Source organism: Fundulus heteroclitus, chromosome 14 (assembly GCF_011125445.2).
Source record: "Fundulus heteroclitus isolate FHET01 chromosome 14, MU-UCD_Fhet_4.1, whole genome shotgun sequence".
Lineage (NCBI taxonomy): Eukaryota > Metazoa > Chordata > Actinopteri > Cyprinodontiformes > Fundulidae > Fundulus > Fundulus heteroclitus.
Window position 1 is genome coordinate 15,269,584 of NC_046374.1, and position 19,360 is coordinate 15,288,943.

Here is a 19,360-nt window from a genome sequence, read left to right on the forward strand (position 1 = left end):
TTAGCTTTATAACTTCTTTATGTCCTATTGTCATCCGTAACAACTGACAACTAACAACTGTTAACCTTGCAAACCTCTGTGCAACATCTGGAGCCGTCTTTAAGGGTGTCTGACTTGGCAGCGATTCCCCTGGGAGAGTTTCTCTAAGAAAAGGGTCCAGGAAAAAGTAATTTTTTTCCCCTCTCCGGTAAACAATATTAACTCATTACACGCTCATTCATTCATGAAACAACCCTGTTGTGGAACAAAATCAGAACATCATAAATATAAAAACAACAACAAAAAGTGAGGGGTATTTACAACGGAAATGTTGAAAACAGGAACAGATCTTGAAAACATGTCAAAAAAACCCTAAAGGAAACAAACAGATGAACTCCAGCCAGGGGGTCTCAGTCCGTTTCTCTGAGCCTTCAGTGGCCCTGGTAGCTGATGGAGGTAGGGATTTGACTCTGGACGTTCTGCTTCTTGCCGTTGACGAAGAGGAGCAGGGGAGAGTCCACGCGTATGCTTTTAAAGTCGTACGACTGTCGGAGAGAAAACACAAAAAAAAGAGGTCAGACCCATGTTGAGGCAGGCGACGGCGTGAAACGACAAAACGCCACGCGGGACCTGCCGACCTTGTCCTTGTGTTCGATGAGGTGGCGCTTGACGTTGGGTTCGGGGATGACCACGGAGTCGCCGATCAGGACGCCCCAGGAGTTCGCCGTGTTGTACACCATCACCGCCATGCACGTCTCCTCGCTGTCAACCATGCCGAACGTGCTGCGGGCCGAAAATGGAGGGCGTCAAAAACCGCGAACGCTCTTGTTTGTGTTCGACGTGAAAACATTAAGAGGGGGAACGTTTTTTCTTCACCGTCTGTGGAGGCTGAGACTTTTCTCAGTTCATGTTTAACAAGGTCTCCATGGTGACTAGACGGCGCTCGACAGGAAACGGATTTAATAAACTCAGACAGGGGTTATGAAAACTGTTTATCATGTTTATTATGCTCTTAGCAGACAGACCGACACAAATCAGCGCATAACTGTGAAGCGGAGGGAACACGGTTCAACCTTTTTTTTTACAAATTAAAATTCTGAAATGTGCGACGTGTGCGTCTGCATGCAGCCCCCGTATAAAATGCAATGCAGCCACTTCCCATCCAGTGGGAAAATTACTTAGACTTAGACTTAGACTTTCTTTATTGTCATTTTGTATACACAGAGTGCATACAGAACGAAATTTCGTTTTCACACAGCTCAGAAATATTGCAGTAACTCTACAGGATACCTTGCAGTGAATTACAGTACAGGATAAAGTGCAGTGATCAATCGCAGTCACTTACAGGATAAATTTCAATTTACTTCCGGATAAAGTGCAGCAGTGAACAGTAGGCAGTTGAAATGTAAACAATGTAAACCAAATGTAGACAAATATGCAGTAAGGTGCAGCAGTGATTTAAAAGTAGACTTTAAAAATAAAGTCCATCTGTGTTCAATCTCTGCTGGGTTATAAAACAACATCCCAAGCTTTGACCATCTCACAGATCTGAGCTGTGTGACGAGGCCCATGGTACCTTTGGAGGAGCTGCAGAGGCCTACAGCTCAGGTGGGAGAATCTGCTGACAAGGCAATAAACCTGGCTTAAATAGGAGAGTCAACGTAGAAAGAAAGCCTTAAGGGGTTTACAGTTTTCCTCAAGCCATGTAGGGGACAGAAAATACGACGAAGATCATTTGTAACAGAAATTAAACTTTCTTGCCTACAGGCAAAATATTATGTGTAGGGGCTATGGCCCCTGAACGCACCACGGTGCAGTGGGCGTGGCGGCATCATGCTGCGGGGATGCTTCTCTTCTGCAGGGACAACGAAGCTGCTCAGAGTTGTTGGGAAGATAAAAACGAAGTAATTCAGCATGAAAACACTTTGGAGGCAGCAGAAGACTTGAGACTGGGGCGGAGGTCCCCCCTTCCTACAATGGAACGGTTCAGATCGGTGCATATTCATGCGGTAGGGTGGCCTAGTCAAAGTCCCGACCAAACTCTACTTATCTGTGTCAAGAAAGCTGACGCCCACAGATGCTCTCCATCCAGTCTGACTTAGCCGGAGCCATTTTGAACGGTCTAAAATGGGGATTCTGCGAAGTATTAACTCGGAGGGTTGTGTACAGAAATGTGAAGAAGTTTAAAGGGCACGAACGGTTACGCAAGGCGCTGCATCTCAGCCCCTTTTCAAGTCTGCCGACACATTTATGAACTGAGGTTCATAAAAGGAGAGAGTGCCATTTAACTAGAGGGGGAAGTGCTTGGCAGCAGCAGGAGGGGATAACCTGTCAGGGCAATGAGGGTCGGCCATGCTGTGGGATCTGTTCCACTACAGAGAGGGGCTACACGTACACGGAGCAGCATTACTCGCAGCACACGTCACATTAGAAACACAAGGAACTGACTGATAAGGACAGAAGGAAACACAGAAATCAAACTTTTTTTGAAAGCTAACATGGAAAAGAAAAGAAGACGTTTTGCAGTGAAGCTCAAAATCCGCTGCACTTACAAGGCCACGTGACCCTGGGAGGCCAGGCTGAACACCACCTTCCCCATGGCGGCCACCCCGGCATTGTGGCCCTGCGCGAGGGAGGAGAGGGGCCGCGGCTCCAGGCTGCCCACGCGGCCGGACGGAGAGCTGAACTGCGGGGACGAGCACGGCCCCAGAGCCGACGTGTTGAGGCTCGACAGCATCGTCCTCAGCCGACGCGTTTTCACCTTGCCCTGGACGCACAAGACAAGGCCCAGGGTGATCAACGGGCGGCTGCCCTGTGCTGCCACCTTGTGGTCAAAAACGCCTGTCCGTGGCGCTGTTCATTTTAAATTAACAGGTCGACACAAGAAGATGTTTGGGATTTTTGCTTTCAGGAAATAAAACCAGCTGGATAGATGGACAAATAGAAGCACCAAGCTACAGAAACCTAAGTGCCTACTACTTTATGTGTTAGAAACTAGGACTGCACAATTAATCGCATTTGCAATATAATCGCAATTTAAAAAAAACGCAATTTCCAAATCGTAGAATCCTGCAAATTTTGGCTATGTAACAATTAGTGACAATCAGACGTGTCCTTTAGGTGTCAGTAATATGTTTAAAGTGGGTTTGCCTCCACATGGAGGGGAAGACAGTTGCAGCAGTGAGATAATCTAACTTTATTACTTGTTTTAGAGTTTATATAATCACCATAGCTGATTTACCGGCATTAAGTACTGGTCAATCAGTTTAATCAATTAAAAGCTGTTCTCTTGAATAATATTCTGATTAATAAAAACATTAAAAGTTCTTGTTTTAAATAGTCCTCGTTTACAAACATTATTATCTAGAGGCCATTTTTGTGGCAGAGAAAAGTCAAAAATCAAATCTCAATTTTGATTGAAATATATCGTAGGCAGAACGAAATAATTTCTGCTCAAAGTTGAGACGCAGCGGCTCTTTCAGCACCTAATCTGCACAGCGATGAAACAGATTGATTTGTTTTTTGTATATGTTTAAAAAGACATGATAAATTAAACTGAAAAAAAAAAAAAAATCGCATTGAATCGCAATATTAAGATAAAGAAAAAAAAAAATTGCAATTAGATTATTTTCCAAAATCGTTCAGCCCTATTAGAAACCCTGTGATAACTTGAAGGAGCAACTTAAAATACCTTTAGAACTACAGAAATGTATGTTAAAAACAACATTCGTACCTTGTTCCGGGTGAGTTCTGTCACCTTGTCCAGATGCTCCAGCAGCTGCTTCTCTTTCTCCGGCGGCTCCTTCCAGTTGGGGTCCAGCGCCGCCGCCCGGCTGTAGCCCTCCAGCGCGCAGCCGAACAGCTCCTCGTATTGGAACAGGTTGGCCCTGTTGAAGTGCAGGTCCGGCGTGCTGGAGGCGATCCTGTCTGCCGCCTCCGACAGAAGGGGGCGCGCCGGCGAGGGCGAAAAAGGGATATCAGCGCAGGTGTTGGGCTTCGACAGCGGGAACGAAAACATGAGCGCGCGCGTTTCTTAGACTCACAGATTTCGCGTAGGCACTTAGAGCTTGTTGAGAGAACTGGGGGTTCTGTCCGCAGAGGAAAAACATAGACAAGTAGGCGTTTCCAAGAATACCTGCAAAACATTTTTGTTTTTAAAAAAAAAAAAAAAACGACGCTTTTAAAGAAGCATATGTCTCCAAATCTCTAAGAGCTTCTTCTTTCTAATTCTACTCACACCACGAAGTGCCGTCGCTGAGATCCAGCTGCACGGCGTCCCGGGCCAGGTCCACGCTCTCCAGCACGTGCTTACCGTGCTCGTCGTCGCTGGCTGCGGGCAGCTGCCTCAGCAGCATGGACAGGTTGCGTAGAGACACCTTGTTCTTCTCCTGCAGCAGATTAAAAACAATCAAGAAGCAATCAAGTGAAACGTTCCAGAGGGGGGAAAAAAAACCAAAAGGCTGCTCCAGGCTTCTCTCCCCGGCCGCCGTACCCGCTGCAGGGCGCCGGTGAAGCAGTTCTTGGAAGCGATCAGGTCTCCCTTCTTCCAGTACTGGTCCCCCAGTATGTTCCAGGCCTCCACCAGGCGGGGATCCAGCTTCACAGCCTGGGACAGGCACTCCTCGGCGTCGGCGCTGAAGTCCGCGGCCACGTTCAGACACCTGCCTTTCTGCAGCAGGAACTCTGCTTTGTGTTTTAGGCCGTCTGTTTTAGGACGACAACGACAAGAGTAAGCTCTGTTTTACGGTATTTTTATTGTTATGGTTGGGGTTTCTGAAAGACGGCGCCCACCTTCTTTCTCCTCCAGCTTCTTCAGCGTCTGCTCCATCTTCTGTTTGACGTCGCCGTCTTTGCGCACGGCCTCCTCCACGCCGTGCGTCTCAAAGTAGCAGTCTCTGAAGGTGTAGAGTTCATCCACCAGCTCCTGTGTTGGTCAGAGGGCAGAGCGCTGGGCTAAAATGACACTTCGAAAATGCTGGCTTGGCCGCTGCTAGTTGGTAAACAACAGCAAACAGAGCTCCACACTGCAAAAGCGGATCTAAAAATAAGTCAAATGTTCTTAAAGTTAGTGCATTTATCCTTGATTTGAGTAGGTAAAATGGATTATCTGCCAATGGAATGAGTATTTTTACCTCTAAAATAAGATAATTAGCTATACTGCACTTCAAATAAGATGATGGAGATGAATTGTTCCTATTTTAAGTGCAAAAATCTTATTCCAGTGGCAAATAGTCTTATTGACCTGCTCAAATTCAATTCAGTTAAATTTATTTATATAGCGCCAAATCATGAAACATGTCATCTCAAGGCACTTTACAAAATCAAGTTCAATCATATTATACAGATTGGGTCAGATTATACAGATTGGTCAAAAATGTCCTATATAAGGAAACCAGTTGATTGCATCAAAGTTCCGACAAGCAGCATTCACTCCAGGAGAACCGTAGAGCCACAGGGAGAGTCGTCTGCATTGTACATGGCTTGCTCAAATCAAGGACAAATACGCTCATTTTAAGAATATTTTACTTATTTCTAGTTCTGTTCGTCTTTAGGCTGTTGTTCCGTTTCAATGTTTGCTGTGTCAATGTATTTTATTTATCATGTGATTTGACGTTTAGCGTTTCTTTAGAATCTCCTCCTTTAAAGTAGGTTTTAGCCACTAAAGGAACCCTGTGGTGACATGATGTGGGGGGGGGGAGCCTGAGTCAGCGATCTAGTTCATAAGCTATGACCCATTTGATGGTAAAAATGCCTGTTTTGATGCCTACACCTTACAATTATACACTTCAATGCATCTTTTTGAAACAGTGACAGACCCTCACTAATTAGTCCAAGAACGTTAAGTGGAAGAAACTGATGCAAAATTCTCTCTTTTCTTTCAACAGTAACAGGAAAAATATCTGTGCTGTGTTCGCTGAATAAATAACCAAGGTTTGAACATGTCCCTAAGCCAAGGACCGTGGAGCCGGTAGGGCTGCGGCCCGACCTACTTTTGATCATTAAACATGTACAATAAAATTTAAAATATATATAAATAAAATTAAACTCTTGACTGTCTTTTTATGCGCAGTAGACAATGGCGCCAGCAGCAGCATTCTTCTCCAATGAGTGATAAACTATTATATCTAAAAATGTATTGGCTGATTGGGTCATGTGACGTATGTCAGAACAGAAAAAAACCCTCTGTGATTATAACGTCTTTGGCAGCCACATTTATCCCGCTCAGGGACCACAGCCGACGAGAAAGCAACACAATCTGGTGTCTAAAAATGGTTTAGCTTGTATCATGTGACGCAAAGTTAGCTGTGTGATCAGGGGATGGCGGGTGGTTTATCAGAACCGGCTTTATTTGCCAGGTATGTGTACACATACGTGGAATTTGACTGTGGATTATGTGTGCGTGGGTGACGGATGGTGGCATCGATGGGCTTGACCGATTTCATATGCGCTCCGCGGCACATGCCCTGAGCAATACTTCATCTATTGCCTGAAATTGGAAACAGGATGCCGACGGCAAACCTACAAGGACATGGTGTTCCAGCCACACTGCCAAGCCAGCTTAGCAAAGCATCAATCAGAGAAGCAGCCAAGAGGCGCATGGTAACTCTGGAGGAGCTGCAGAGATCCAAAACTCAAGTCGGAGTTGGCAGGCAAACGACACATTGTTGAAAGAAAGCCATAAAAAGTCAAAAATCACAGTTTCTCACAAGCCATGAGTGGTGACCCCATGAAAACACCATCCTCGTGATTGAACATGGTGGCGTGAGCATCGTGCCTGTAGCGAAGCCAAGTCAGAGAAGGGACAGAGAAGCTGTTCAGAGTTAATGGAGATATGAAAGGCGCAAAAAAAGAGCAATCCTTGATCTATTAGAGGATCCAAAAGGCTTGAGACTGGTAGAGCTTGTTGTCATTGGGATTGCAATGAAACTGGGTATTAAGCTTTTGGTAATATATGGCAAAGGGGGAGCAGATCTAATAACAGGAAGTAAGGGGCCCAAGAACAGATCCTTGGGCGACACCAGAAGAAAAGGAGGGATGGCTTGGATGTAAATGTTTCTGAATGGATGAAACAAGCACGGTAGGAGAGATATGACGAGAACCAGTTTAGGAGAGTATCTGAGAAACCAATAGATGCCGGAGGGGGAGGAAGGGGGAATGGGATATGGTAACAAGAGCTGCACTCAGGTAGAGGAGGACGACGATGGACAGGAGGAAATTGAAGAGGTTAGAATGAACCTGGGCTGGATCTTTGAGAGGAAGGGGAGGCTGGAGATGGGATGAAGGTTGATGAAAACGTCGGGGTCTGAACCAGGTTTCTTGGAGCAGGAGTAACTGCACCAGATTCGAGTGGTGAAGAAATGGACCCAGAGACGAGAAGGGAGCTGACCAGAGCGGTAGGAAGAGGGTCGAATCGGCAGGTAGATGATTTAGGTTTCCAGATAACTTGAGTTATTTCAGAAACTGATCAGACCGGGTCAACTTTAGCCCTGAAAAATGAGGGAGTCTCAGTGGTCCTGCTAAGGATTCTGAGATTACAGGTGCTGGAGCTGCAGAAAGCAGTTAACAGGGAGACAACAGATATGTCACAAACACTGGGGACTCAGAGGCTGAAATACTTACCGTAGGTTGGACAGATTATGGAGAAGGAGTCAGCAACACTGATATCAAACGGTACACGCCTTGCAGGGGTGTACATACTTGGTTCTATACAAGTGATAATGGTGGCTCTCCATTTCCTGATTTTATCCTTCCCTCATGGTTTTTATGTATGAGACTCCAGTACTGAAGCGGTAGCAATACCTCAGGCTTGTTAGAATAAATATGGTAAACTATGGTTTCTGTTTAAAGAGTCTCTTTATTGCTACAGAAGTCTACAATAAAGAAGACTCCTTTTTCAGGGTAAATAACCTGGAAGAACTGCAACTGGGTGCAGGTAATCTTTTACAAAATGGTGTTTTACGCCCGGTTTCTAACCGGGGACCTTTCGTGTGTGAGGCAAACGTAGTAACCACTTCACTTTGGAAGTATAATAGAAGTGTGGATACTGCAAAAACAGAACTAAAAATAAGTAATTTTTTCTTGAAAGTAGTGTATTTGTACTTTATTTAAGCAGGTAAATAAGATCATTTGCCAATGGAATAAGATTTTTGCACTTAAAGTAGGAACAACTCATCTCCATCAACTTATTTCAAGGGCAGTACATCTAATTATCTTATTTTAGGGGTAAAAATACTCTTTCCATTGGCAGATAATCTTATTTACCTGCTCAAATCAGGGGCAAATACACTAATTTCAAGAAAATTTTACTTATTTTTAGATCTGTTTTTGCAGTGGAGGGAGAGAGTCAGGTTGGCACAGGGTGTCGGTAGACCTGTCACTTTAATCAATAAATCAATTAACCACACATGATTGATTAAAATAAGCACGATCATTTGGGTAGGCATGGTTGCTTATTTCCCCTTGTGTTTTCGTCTCCTCTTTCTGAGGCGGGATAGCAAAGGTTTTCAGTGCGCGGCATCGGTGTCTGCTCAACCCTCCCTTCTCGTTTCCTCAGTGTATGAAGGGTTGAATCTTGCCAGGGTTTCCCACAGAAAATGGGCTAATCCTGGCGGTAGTGCTCTGGTAACCCGCGGTAGGTGCTTGAGGAAGCTTTTAATTCGGTGGGGGGAACCCAGCTTGTGTCAGGTAGGGACATGATCAAAAGTTAAAACGAAAGCCTGGTTAGGGTGAGACACAGAAACGCTAGTTTGAAAAGAAATTAAAGGGGGAGTTTTTGGGATTTAAACCAAATGACGCCACCTGCTGTCTGAGCTGGTAGGTCGAGAGGATATACTTATCATATATTAGTTGAAAAAGGTCTCCAAATGACAAAAATCACCAGCTGGAGAATTTGTGAAGGAGACATTCCGGGTTTTTAAGTGGAGCAAGAGAAACCAGCCGGGAGTTATAGACTGGAGTTAAAAACGGTAAACCTGTTCATCTGGAGCGACTGAGAGGTTGGTGCTAGCAAGACTGGCCATCCTCGATGTGAGGGACGTTAGATGAAGGTTTCTGATGTTGGGGTATACCATGTGACATTTAGGGTTTAGATGCTGTCACATTATTAGCGAATGAGATGAGAATACGGTCAGAGAAGGGGAGTTCAGTGGCGACGCAGTTACCAGGAGTGGCACCAGAGCAGCAGGTCAGGTCCAAAACATGTCCTTCACCAGGGGTTGGTAAATTAGTGCACTGCTGGAGATCAAAGCTATTCAGGGATCCAGATGTGGCATGAAATCTTGAGCAGCAGAATGATTTATGATCCTGTCATCCAGTGAAACAATGTTAGGGGAAAGTGAGCATAGCTGGGTGAGAGGTCGTTAATAAAGTCGTTGTTAGGCTTTGGAAGATTAACAGTGACCAGCAGAGTTAGAGCTGCACTATTCTATTAATTATTCAATTTTAACGTTGTTAAATTAGCAATTTTTATGTATTCAACCGAAGATCTTTATTTTTTTTAACTGTTATTAAAATGTATGCTTGAGGGAGGAACAACCAGAAATATGTCTATCAGCATTTGGTTATAGTCTAGTTGTTAAAAGCAAACCATGAATCCACATTATATGAACGACAGGCAGGAGGACAGAGGCTCTGCTTGTTTGTAACAAACTCGGCGATTTTGACACAGGATGGCTTACCTTGATGATCTGCAGCTCAGTTTTGTCTTCCCCAGCTTCCCCACTCTCCTCTTTCTCCGCCATCTTTGCTACGCTTTGAGCAGAAGAAGCAGCTCTGGTCTGGAGGAACCAAACGAGTAACGGAACAAAACGTTATCCGATGTTTTTTTTTTTTTAAACGAAGTTATAAATTTAAAGCTTAATATAGTCTGTCTCGACAAAACCTAACATTTTCTTAAAATGCAGGACCGGAACGGCGAAAAGTTTTTACACAAAGGGAGAAGGCTTTTAATTTTAGGGACGCCGGAAGTTACAGTTGTCCGTACTCTAAATTATTCCGACCAACAGAATACTCTGTGGGATTATTTTAGAAAACGTTGTAGTGTTGTGCTGAAAAGCTATTCCTACAGCCAACAAAATTAAGAAATCTTATTTCAAGACATTAATTTGTTATTTATATATTTTTACATTTAATTGTTAAAATAAGAACGAGAAAAACAACACGATTCAACATTTTAAATTACCGTGATCAATAAAAAGACAAATAAAAGCAGTGGGATTCATTGGTCCGGGATTTTTCAGTCTAAGAAGAGTCTAATTATAGTCTAATTAATCCAAGAATAACTAAAAAGAAGAAGGAAACAGACGAGGCATGTAGTTCTTGTCCGGCCTCCAACGGTTAATTTTACTGTACGTGCTGCGTGCGCATCACAACTACTGTCTCCGTCTGCCCCCTAGTGGTGCTTCTCGGAACAACATCATAATTTTACTGAGTGAAATCGAAATGCGAATACATAGATAGAAATACGTTGAAAAATGGAACTGAGAACAAAGACAACTGGTCAAAAGAGTATATTTTTCACGCATTCATAAATTAAGATTTTTAAAGTCCTGTGTTTTGATTTTTGGTTTATTTGAAATTGTTGTGTTGGTTTAGGAATTGGTATAGATTCAAATTTCAAGAGTTGATCGGATTCTGATTATCAAGATTTAGATTTTATTATTTTCTATCCGATCCGATCCGATCTCAAGTTTGATTGCTGATATAATTTTTTCAGCTTTTTCTTGAATTACATGACAGGAGTAGTTGTGGAATATATTGATACTAGTATATTAACCTCCATCAGCAAATTAATAAAGCAGTGGTAGTTAATAGCGGCTGTAAGGATCAAACCCTTTCCCTGAATGTTGAGACAAGATCGATACATCTGACAGAATACCCAACCAGATCCAGGGTAGAAAACGGACAATGCTAGAGATATCTACAGTTGCTATTTCAATTCAATTAAACAATTTAATAGAATTGAATTGAATTGTTTATTCATGGGGGCACAGGTTGCAGACCACTGATCCCATCTCAATACGGCTGGAGCTAAACATGAAACTGAACGTAGAACTTATTACATTGTATTATTACATTGTAGGAAATAGTGTGACGAAAGGATGAGCTTTAAAAAAAAAGATAAGACAGATAGGAAGGGAGTGGAATCATAAAGGTTTAATAGGGACATCAGGAGAGGGGATAAATGAAACACAGAAAGGTGGTAGACATCATCTTAGAAATGTATGTCAGTTTATATATAAAATCAGCTTGGGACATGATACGCAACACATACTCCGATATGGTAGGTGGCGCTATGCACCTAAAAGTCATCGCCATAGAAGACGAAGAAGAAGACTCCGGCGACTATTCGCCATGCTCCACGGATACGTCGCTGCTTGGAGGGAGGATTGTTTACAGCTTTGGTTCACTGTTAGCAGCTTCTGCGCTCGCACTGCTCGGTGATCGAGCTCATCATGTCAGACACATGGAGCAACATCCAAGCCCACAAGAAGCAGCTGGACTCGCTGCGGGAGCGGCTGCAGCGGAGGCGGAAGGACCCGGCGCAGCTGTCCGGAGCGGGTACGTGAAGCGGCGGCGGCGGGGGGGTCTGCAGCAGCCCGCCGTCATTGTTGCTGTTCTGGGTATCATCACGATGCTAAAGCATTAAGAGATCAGTCACTGGACAGATTGATGCAGCAGAAACACGCACAAAATGTTAAAACCCGTAAAAAGCAAGCGAAGAAGAAATCATCAGGCATTTAAAAAGCCTCCTCATTCATCATGTGTTTATTGTAACCTTATGCTACTGCTACAGAATTGATGTAAACTTGCATACAGCTTGAAAAAAACACAGTATATTGCATTAAATATTAGCTCATATAACATGTGTAGATGGTCTCTCTCTCTCTCTCTCTCTCTCGCTCGCTCTCTCTCTCTCTCTCTCTCTCTCTCTATCTATATATATATATATATATATATATATATATATATATATATATATATATATATATATATATATATATATATAGCTATATATAGCTATATAGATATATATCTATATCTATTATATTTATATATATATATATATATATATATAGATATAGATATAGATATAGATAGATAGATATATAGATATATATATATATATATATATATATATATATATATATATATATATAGATATATATCTATATAGCTATATATATATATATATATATATATAGATATAGATATAGATATAGATAGATAGATATGTATAGATATATATATATATATATATATATATATATATATATATATATATATATATATATAGATATGTATATGTATGTGTAGTATATGTAATATACTTGATTTTTTTCAAGCTGTATGCAAACAAAATTTCGTTCTGTACGCACTTTGTGCATACAAAATGACAAATAAAGCTGTCTAAGTCTCTAACACTGATTAGGAATTAGGGTGTTGAAAATTACACAGTCCTTTATAAATAATGCCCTGTTCCATCCATCCATTCAGGCTCAATATTTAGATTCTAACCTAGAAAATAGGCAACATTTTCTTATTTTCATTCAAACATTTAAAACTGGTGACAACCTCTCGCAGAGTTTGAAACAACCCAACATTTGTTGTTCTTGTGTTTTAAAAACTTTGCACATTCGCACACTCGATTTGAGAGTGTTCTTTTACGTTCACAAGGACTCAGGGTTCGACTGAACAAGGACCCCCCCCCCTCTACACATGCTGAGGCGTACACAGCATCCTGAAGTGGAGGTGATGAGCATATAAGTACATTGTTGTTTTCTGCACTAGATAAGGTGTGACTAAATTACACTGATTGGATATAGAAAGGTGAGATGGAACGTCTATGCAACCTCTAGGTCATATTATGTCATGCACAATTCTTTTTATCTCCTGAACCAACACGCATCTCACTGCATGTACTCACCACCTTCATCTCCCTTTCCAAGTCAAAAGTTTCCACCTCAACATTTACACAGTAATTGGCATAAGAAACGTCAAGGATCCCTACGTGTGCTCCTTGGGATTCCTCTCCTACAAATTCCATGAATGTTGTTCTCCGCTCAGACGGTGGGATGAGCGCCGACGGTTCCACAGCCAGGAGCGACAGCCCAGCCCCATCGGCTCCCTCCACTTCTCAGGAGGAGACGGAGAAACCGCCGGACCCTGAGCTGGAGAAGAGGCTGCTGGAGTATCTGTCCGATCTGAGCCTCTCTCTGCCCACAGACTCGCTGGCCATCACCAATCAGCTTAACGGTGTAAGTCTCTCTACAGTCAGGGGAACTTTTACCTCTGCTTCGCTCCTTTTGTTTATTTTGTCCATCTTGCGTTCACCATCTCAGGCTGAAGGCGCCGTTACTCACGGATGCATCCAGAGCCTGCTGCTCAAGTTCTCTGCCCAGGAGCTCATCGAGGTCCGACAGTCTACCCCCATTTCCTCCTCCGCTGCGACCTCCTCCCCCACCGCCGCCACGGTCGTCATAGCCGTGGACCACACGAAACTCTGGGCCATGATCGGCTCCGTGTCTGGAGCCCAGAGGGCCGGAGTGAAGCGGAAAGCTGAAGACCAGACGCTCGGCGGCTTCTCGCCCAAACTGCAGAGCTCTGCGTCTCCTCCGCACTCTTCCACCTCCTCCCTGACGCCGGCCTCCTCCTCCTCCTCGCAGCTCGCGGGATCCTCGGCGTCGGGGAGCGGAGCTGAGAAGAAGGGCCGCAGCAGTAAGAGCCAGTCGTCTCACGTTGACATGGAGATCGAGAGTCTCCTGAACCAGCAGTCTACCAAGGAGCAGCAGAGCAAGAAGGTAAGGACTAAAGCTAAATAGGCAGGCGAGTGGCTGGAGGAGGCTAATGGCAATTCTTTTATTTATTTTTTTCCTTTTTTTTTTTTTTTTAAAGATGAGTCAGGAGATTCTGGCGCTCCTGAATGCCAGCACAGCCAAGGAGCAGTCCATTGTGGAGAAGTTCAGGTCTCGCGGCAGAGCCCAGGTCATGGAGTTCTGCGACCACGGGACCAAAGAGGAGTGTCTCCACTCCGGAGACACGCCGCAGCCGTGCACCAAGCTACATTTCCGGTAACCTTCTAAGCTTTCAAGTAGGGCTGGGCGATAAATCGATTTAATCGATTAATTCGAATTTACAATTCTTTAAGATTTCATTTTTGGAAAATCTGGATTTTATTTTGCCAATACACTCATTGGGTTTCCATGAAGAGAACAGCGTGTGATGCTGAATATATGTTTAGGCAAATATATTGTCAAAATATTGTTAAGTGGAAACTTTTTTTTACCATAATACAAGGTACTTCATTTACTTATTTTTTTAACTTTTTTTTTAACTTAGTTTGAAGTTCACAAGTGCAGTGAAGCCTGTTCTTAGCTCAATGTGTAATACCACTAGCAGCAAATGTTTTGTTATATTTTCATTGTTTATAATGGCACGGCTGCCATCTTGTTTTACAAGCATGTTTCACAGCTTGTTTTTAGTTGCACTTTGAATTCAGGTCAACTCCCTGACGAAATGCTTGACATAAAAGCAAGGTTTTAAAATAATTTCTTTAATTTCTTTTTATGAAACAAAGAGGAAAACAAAATCGATTAATCGGATTTGGTATGATAAAATCGGAGATTTATTTTTTCAATCCATATCGTCCAGCCCTACTTTCAAACATCTTACTTTGCTATAAAGGTCAGTTTACATTTCAAACACGTTGTTTTCAGATCCCAGTGAACTGTTTTCAGCTTGTTCTAATGGTTTCCGTCTCTGTTTATTAACCGTCTCCTACAACATTAAGTGCTAACATAAATGGCTTTCCTGCCTCCATAAAGCTTCTGTTCAAAAGGGATAAAACATTGCATGTTGGCATTCTGTGATATAGATTCAACAATGCCTCTTTTAGTCAGTAGATGGTGCTATAATTGCGGTTTAATGCTCTACACGTCTGCTGTACCTTTGCTGTCTGTTCATGATGACAAAAACATCTTTAGATCTTTAGCTGGATGCAAATCCTAATGTCAGGCATTTAGTTGGACAAAAAAGTCTGACTTCAAAGCAAAGCAAAACAGAATTTAACCCAATAAGAGGCTTTATTTTAAAGCCATGTAGTTTGCAGAGGTAAACCAATAAGAAAATTAGTTTTTTTAAATGGATACAGCCATAGTTTATCATGATTTATCGGTTAAAAACTCCATCCAGTAGTCTGGTAAATATTACTTATCAGAGTTTAAACTCAGGTTAAACGGAGTTTATTTTTTAGAGATTCTGTATGATTTAATGACTTAGTGATTCAGCTTTAATGTGTTTTTTAAAAAAAATTATGCTTACGTTTGTCACAATACAAATACAGTATCATCAGTTGTTCCTCAGCATTGTTTATTGTTGCAGTTAACTTGTACTTTTATTTATTATTTACTTCTTTATTTAGGCAAAATGTCTAGGACCTTGCAAACTATACGCAAGTTACTATTCAGTAGATAAGTGCTCAGCAAAGAACAATTCTGGAAAAATACGTTATCCTATCAGACATTGTGCCGTTTTCTATGACTTTACCAAAAATTATTAGAAATAAATAATATTACTGTAAGCTGTTGAAAGGAGGTCTGCTGTTGGCTGGTTTTAAAAAGGAAGTATTTAAGATGATCCTTTAAAAGCTGCGTTTGACCTCTAACTAGGTTGTCTTGTCTTATATAACAATAACTTACTTCCGAAACATTTATGTGTGACAAAAAACAAAACAGAAGAAACATTAAAGGAGTGGGAATGTATTCTTCACGCATCTTCTCCGGTCCAGATGTTTAGTCATGGAGCCGTTTCCAACTCTTGCCCTGCAGCCGCATCATCAACAAGCACACAGACGAGAGCCTCGGTGACTGCTCCTTCCTCAACACCTGCTTCCACATGGACACCTGTAAATACGTGCACTACGAGATCGACAGCCCCCCAGAGACGGAGAGCAGCCTGGCGGGGCCCCAGGCGGGGACCCCCGAGATCGGCCTCCACGCCGAAGATGCAGACAGCAACGTGGGCAAACTCTTCCCCTCACAGGTGAGCGACCGGGACGGCCGCCGCTGGAAACGGGCAGAGGGATTTTTCCTCTGCAGATTGTGAAACCTTCTGTCTAATCCTCAGTGGATCTGCTGCGATATCCGCTACCTGGACATGTCCATCCTGGGGAAGTTTTCCGTGGTGATGGCCGACCCCCCCTGGGACATCCACATGGAGCTGCCGTACGGTACCCTGACCGATGACGAGATGAGGAAGCTCAACATTCCCGCCCTGCAGGATGATGGTTTCCTCTTCCTCTGGGTCACTGGAAGGTAGATGAACGAGGAAAACGCACTCCTTTATGTGACTACCCCTGTAATGTCTGTCAGTTTTATATCTAATCCCTGCTTTGGCCAGCTAACTCTTATTAAACTCGACAGATTATGACTTCTGATCAACCAAAAACATGTTGGTAAGCAAAACAAGACAAAAGAGACAAAAAGTACTGTATTCATCTTAATATATGTTGCCCTGCTTTGTCAGGAATTTTTATAGTTAGGTTTAATTTCTTAAAAACTAATGTGGCTTAAAATGTTCACAGCTGGTAAAAGAGGCTTATTTTGTCCTTTTAAAATACATTGAAACCTTTAAACATGGTTCTATACCTCCAATATGTTTTTAGGAATTTCTAATTTGATACGATTCTTGACACATAGCTCACGATACAATACGATTCTCAGTATAGCTCTGCTTGATAGGATTTGACTCCAGTATTGATATTTATTACTTTCAAAATAATGTTCAAAGTCATTCAATCAACAAAACCAGCCAAATATTTGTTAAATTTATTGAACACTGATATATTATTAAAATAAAGTGCATTTGGTTCAATGCATTTAAACCAAAAATGTGGCCAAACGTCTGATTTTAGGGACAAAGTCGCTTCTAAAATCCTGTCGGCCATCCTGTAAATTTGTTTAACTTGCACTTCCTCACTGTGGACGGTAATGGCGCGTTGTAATAACGCCCCCTAGGGGTTGGGAGGTATATCGATATTAAAAGCCAGAATATCCATATTAAATTGTTTTTTAAAAACATCGATATTAATCTTTGTATGGATTTTTATGCACAGCCCTACCTTTAAAGGTGCCAAATTCCTACATCACTCCCATAAAAACCAACGGCAATTATAGATAACAAGTCTGACCACCAGTCAAGCAGATTCAAGGCTAATATTTTGTACAAAAACTTTTTTAAAGAAGAAAAGCTAGGATTTTGAAATGTGCTGAAAATGTGGAGGAACCTTGGCTTAGCTGGAGATCGGAGTGTGCGTGCTGCGTGATCAAACGTGCAGAAAGGAGATGCTGCAGCATCATTTACTCAACGCTACACAAAGACACGCAGTAGTGTGGCAGTGATTAAAAAGGAGATTATATTTGAATTCATTTGATCAAGACAACCTTTTGTTGTTGTAGTAATTGTAAAGAATCCTGATTTGTTTGGCTGGTTTCTGTCGTTTAACTTTATATATAACTCCAGACTGATTGTCAGTGTCCTCTCACAGGGCCATGGAGCTGGGCCGGGAGTGTCTCAGCCTATGGGGGTAAGTCTTGCCGCCTCTTATGTCAACCCCCCTCTTATTTTTCACCTGCTCATCGCTTCGCTGTGGTGTTTTCTCAGCTATGAACGCGTTGATGAAATCATTTGGGTGAAAACCAACCAGCTGCAGCGAATCATCCGCACAGGCAGGACGGGTCACTGGTTGAACCACGGGAAGGAGCACTGCCTGGTATGTTTAAAGCCATCATCATCATCATCATCTCATCCAGTCTTTACGCCGCCGCCGAAGTTAAACGTCTGAAAACCATGCTCGGTTGTCTTCAGGTGGGCGTGAAGGGAAGCACCCAGGGGTTCAACAGAGGCCTGGACTGCGACGTCATCGTGGCCGAGGTAAAGCCTTAATCGCCTACGACAACGGGTCGTCGTTTCTGATTCCTTTCGGCTTGTAATTGCCCGCCTTCTCTGCCTCAGGTCCGCTCCACCAGCCACAAACCAGACGAGATCTACGGCATGATAGAGCGCCTGTCGCCCGGCACCCGGAAGATCGAGCTGTTCGGGCGACCTCACAACGTCCAGCCCAACTGGTAACCGCTGATATAGGCAGATGTTCAAGCAGTGGCTGGCCAGAGTGTTATTGGTTCGATTGTGTTTGCTTGGTTTATTACCTTTACCCTGAGTTTCTTTAGCAAGGCAGTGGTATTCTTGGAGGTGTGTTTGCGGTTGTTGTCGTGTTGGAAAACTGCCCTGCTGGCCCAGTTTCTGAAGGGAGGCTTTCAGAGAGTTGTTGAAGATCTGAGTGAAGATGGGGGACCAGTTGGTCAGCGCCGGCTCTCAGGCTGTAGAGGGAGACATTTATTTCAGGTTCTGGAGCTTTCCTGCTCTTCTGACTCTGAAGGAGTCTATTTACATCTTCCTCAGTGATCCTAGATCCAGGGAGGAGGTCTGGGAGGACCAGGGTTGGTGCATGGGGAGTTTTTCTGTCAGGGTGAGATGTGGATGAGTTGGTGGGAGGCGTGAATTTATGTCTTTGTCCTCTTTGCTTTGCCTCCAGATAAAAGTTAACCTCCACTGGGCTCATTCGACTGTAGACCACCTCAGATGAGAGTTTTTCACTAAACCAAAGCATTGAAAGCCCTATTTTAGTTATTTTGTTAAGAACAGATATGAAACAGTGCTTCAAAAAGGGAGTTAACTAGACATAGAGCTGATCTAATTCAGTCCAGAGAGTCCTTAAAACCATGAAATAAGCCTCTAGCATGCTGCTGGAATTGGACGCTAGTTTCAGTGATTTCTGGGATTTTAGGTAAATGTTTTCCACTCAAATGGCAAGAATTTTATCAAATCTGCCAAAGTTATGTCAAAATGGAAGTGTAGAAATTTCGAAATGTAAGATTGGTGGGAATTCCTGCTAAAATCTGTGGCGTGGACCCCTAAATGTCGGCTTTCTCGCTTTCTGTCCAGGATAACGCTCGGAAACCAGCTTGACGGCATTCACCTCTTGGATCCAGAGGTCGTGGCCCGCTTTAAGGACCGATATCCTGACGGAGTCATCTCCAAGCCACACCCGTAGCGAGGACACCAGCTTGGAGTTTGACTCTGCTTGGATTTTTATACCTGTGAATATTTTTTTTTAATAAATATTTTGGAACCAGGTGTACCGTCTCTGTTTTGCCTGAGAATGAATAAAACAAGGTGGAGAGATGTCGTTATGTTAAAATTTTTTAATGTAACCCAAATATTTCATATTTATTTTTAGGTTTTTAAAAAAAATTGGATTTGGGGTGAAGTAAACAAAAAAAAAAAAAGGCTGTTCTATTGATCTGGTCGGTTGAGTAGTAGAAGG

General features: G+C 42.8%; 2 protein-coding genes across 3 annotated transcripts; one reads left to right on the top strand and one right to left on the bottom strand.

The window, feature by feature from the left end:
* Positions 1–10,178, bottom strand: ttc5 (tetratricopeptide repeat domain 5). 2 transcript variants are annotated; one of them, XM_036146374.1, is made up of 10 exons: positions 10,160–10,178; positions 9,657–9,755; positions 4,771–4,903; positions 4,472–4,683; positions 4,217–4,367; positions 4,023–4,114; positions 3,713–3,913; positions 2,532–2,746; positions 618–762; positions 1–524 (listed from the first exon to the last, which is right to left on the bottom strand). In XM_036146374.1, the coding sequence occupies exons 2-10, from the start codon at positions 9,717–9,719 to the stop codon at positions 411–413; spliced, it is 1,326 nt and encodes a 441-aa protein (XP_036002267.1). In that variant the 5' UTR covers positions 9,720–9,755; positions 10,160–10,178; the 3' UTR covers positions 1–410. The 2 variants fall into 2 exon arrangements, with proteins under 2 accessions (XP_036002267.1, XP_036002266.1); XM_036146373.1 differs by lacking the exon at positions 10,160–10,178 and having other exon boundaries at positions 9,657–9,962.
* Positions 10,179–11,293: 1,115 nt separating this feature from the next.
* On the top strand, positions 11,294–19,172 carry mettl3 (methyltransferase like 3). Its single transcript, XM_036146375.1, has 11 exons — positions 11,294–11,538; positions 13,045–13,235; positions 13,320–13,778; positions 13,873–14,048; positions 15,804–16,017; positions 16,102–16,289; positions 17,522–17,560; positions 17,638–17,746; positions 17,842–17,907; positions 17,989–18,101; positions 18,979–19,172. The coding sequence occupies exons 1-11, from the start codon at positions 11,433–11,435 to the stop codon at positions 19,085–19,087; spliced, it is 1,770 nt and encodes a 589-aa protein (XP_036002268.1). The 5' UTR covers positions 11,294–11,432; the 3' UTR covers positions 19,088–19,172.
* Positions 19,173–19,360: the final 188 nt, after the last annotated feature.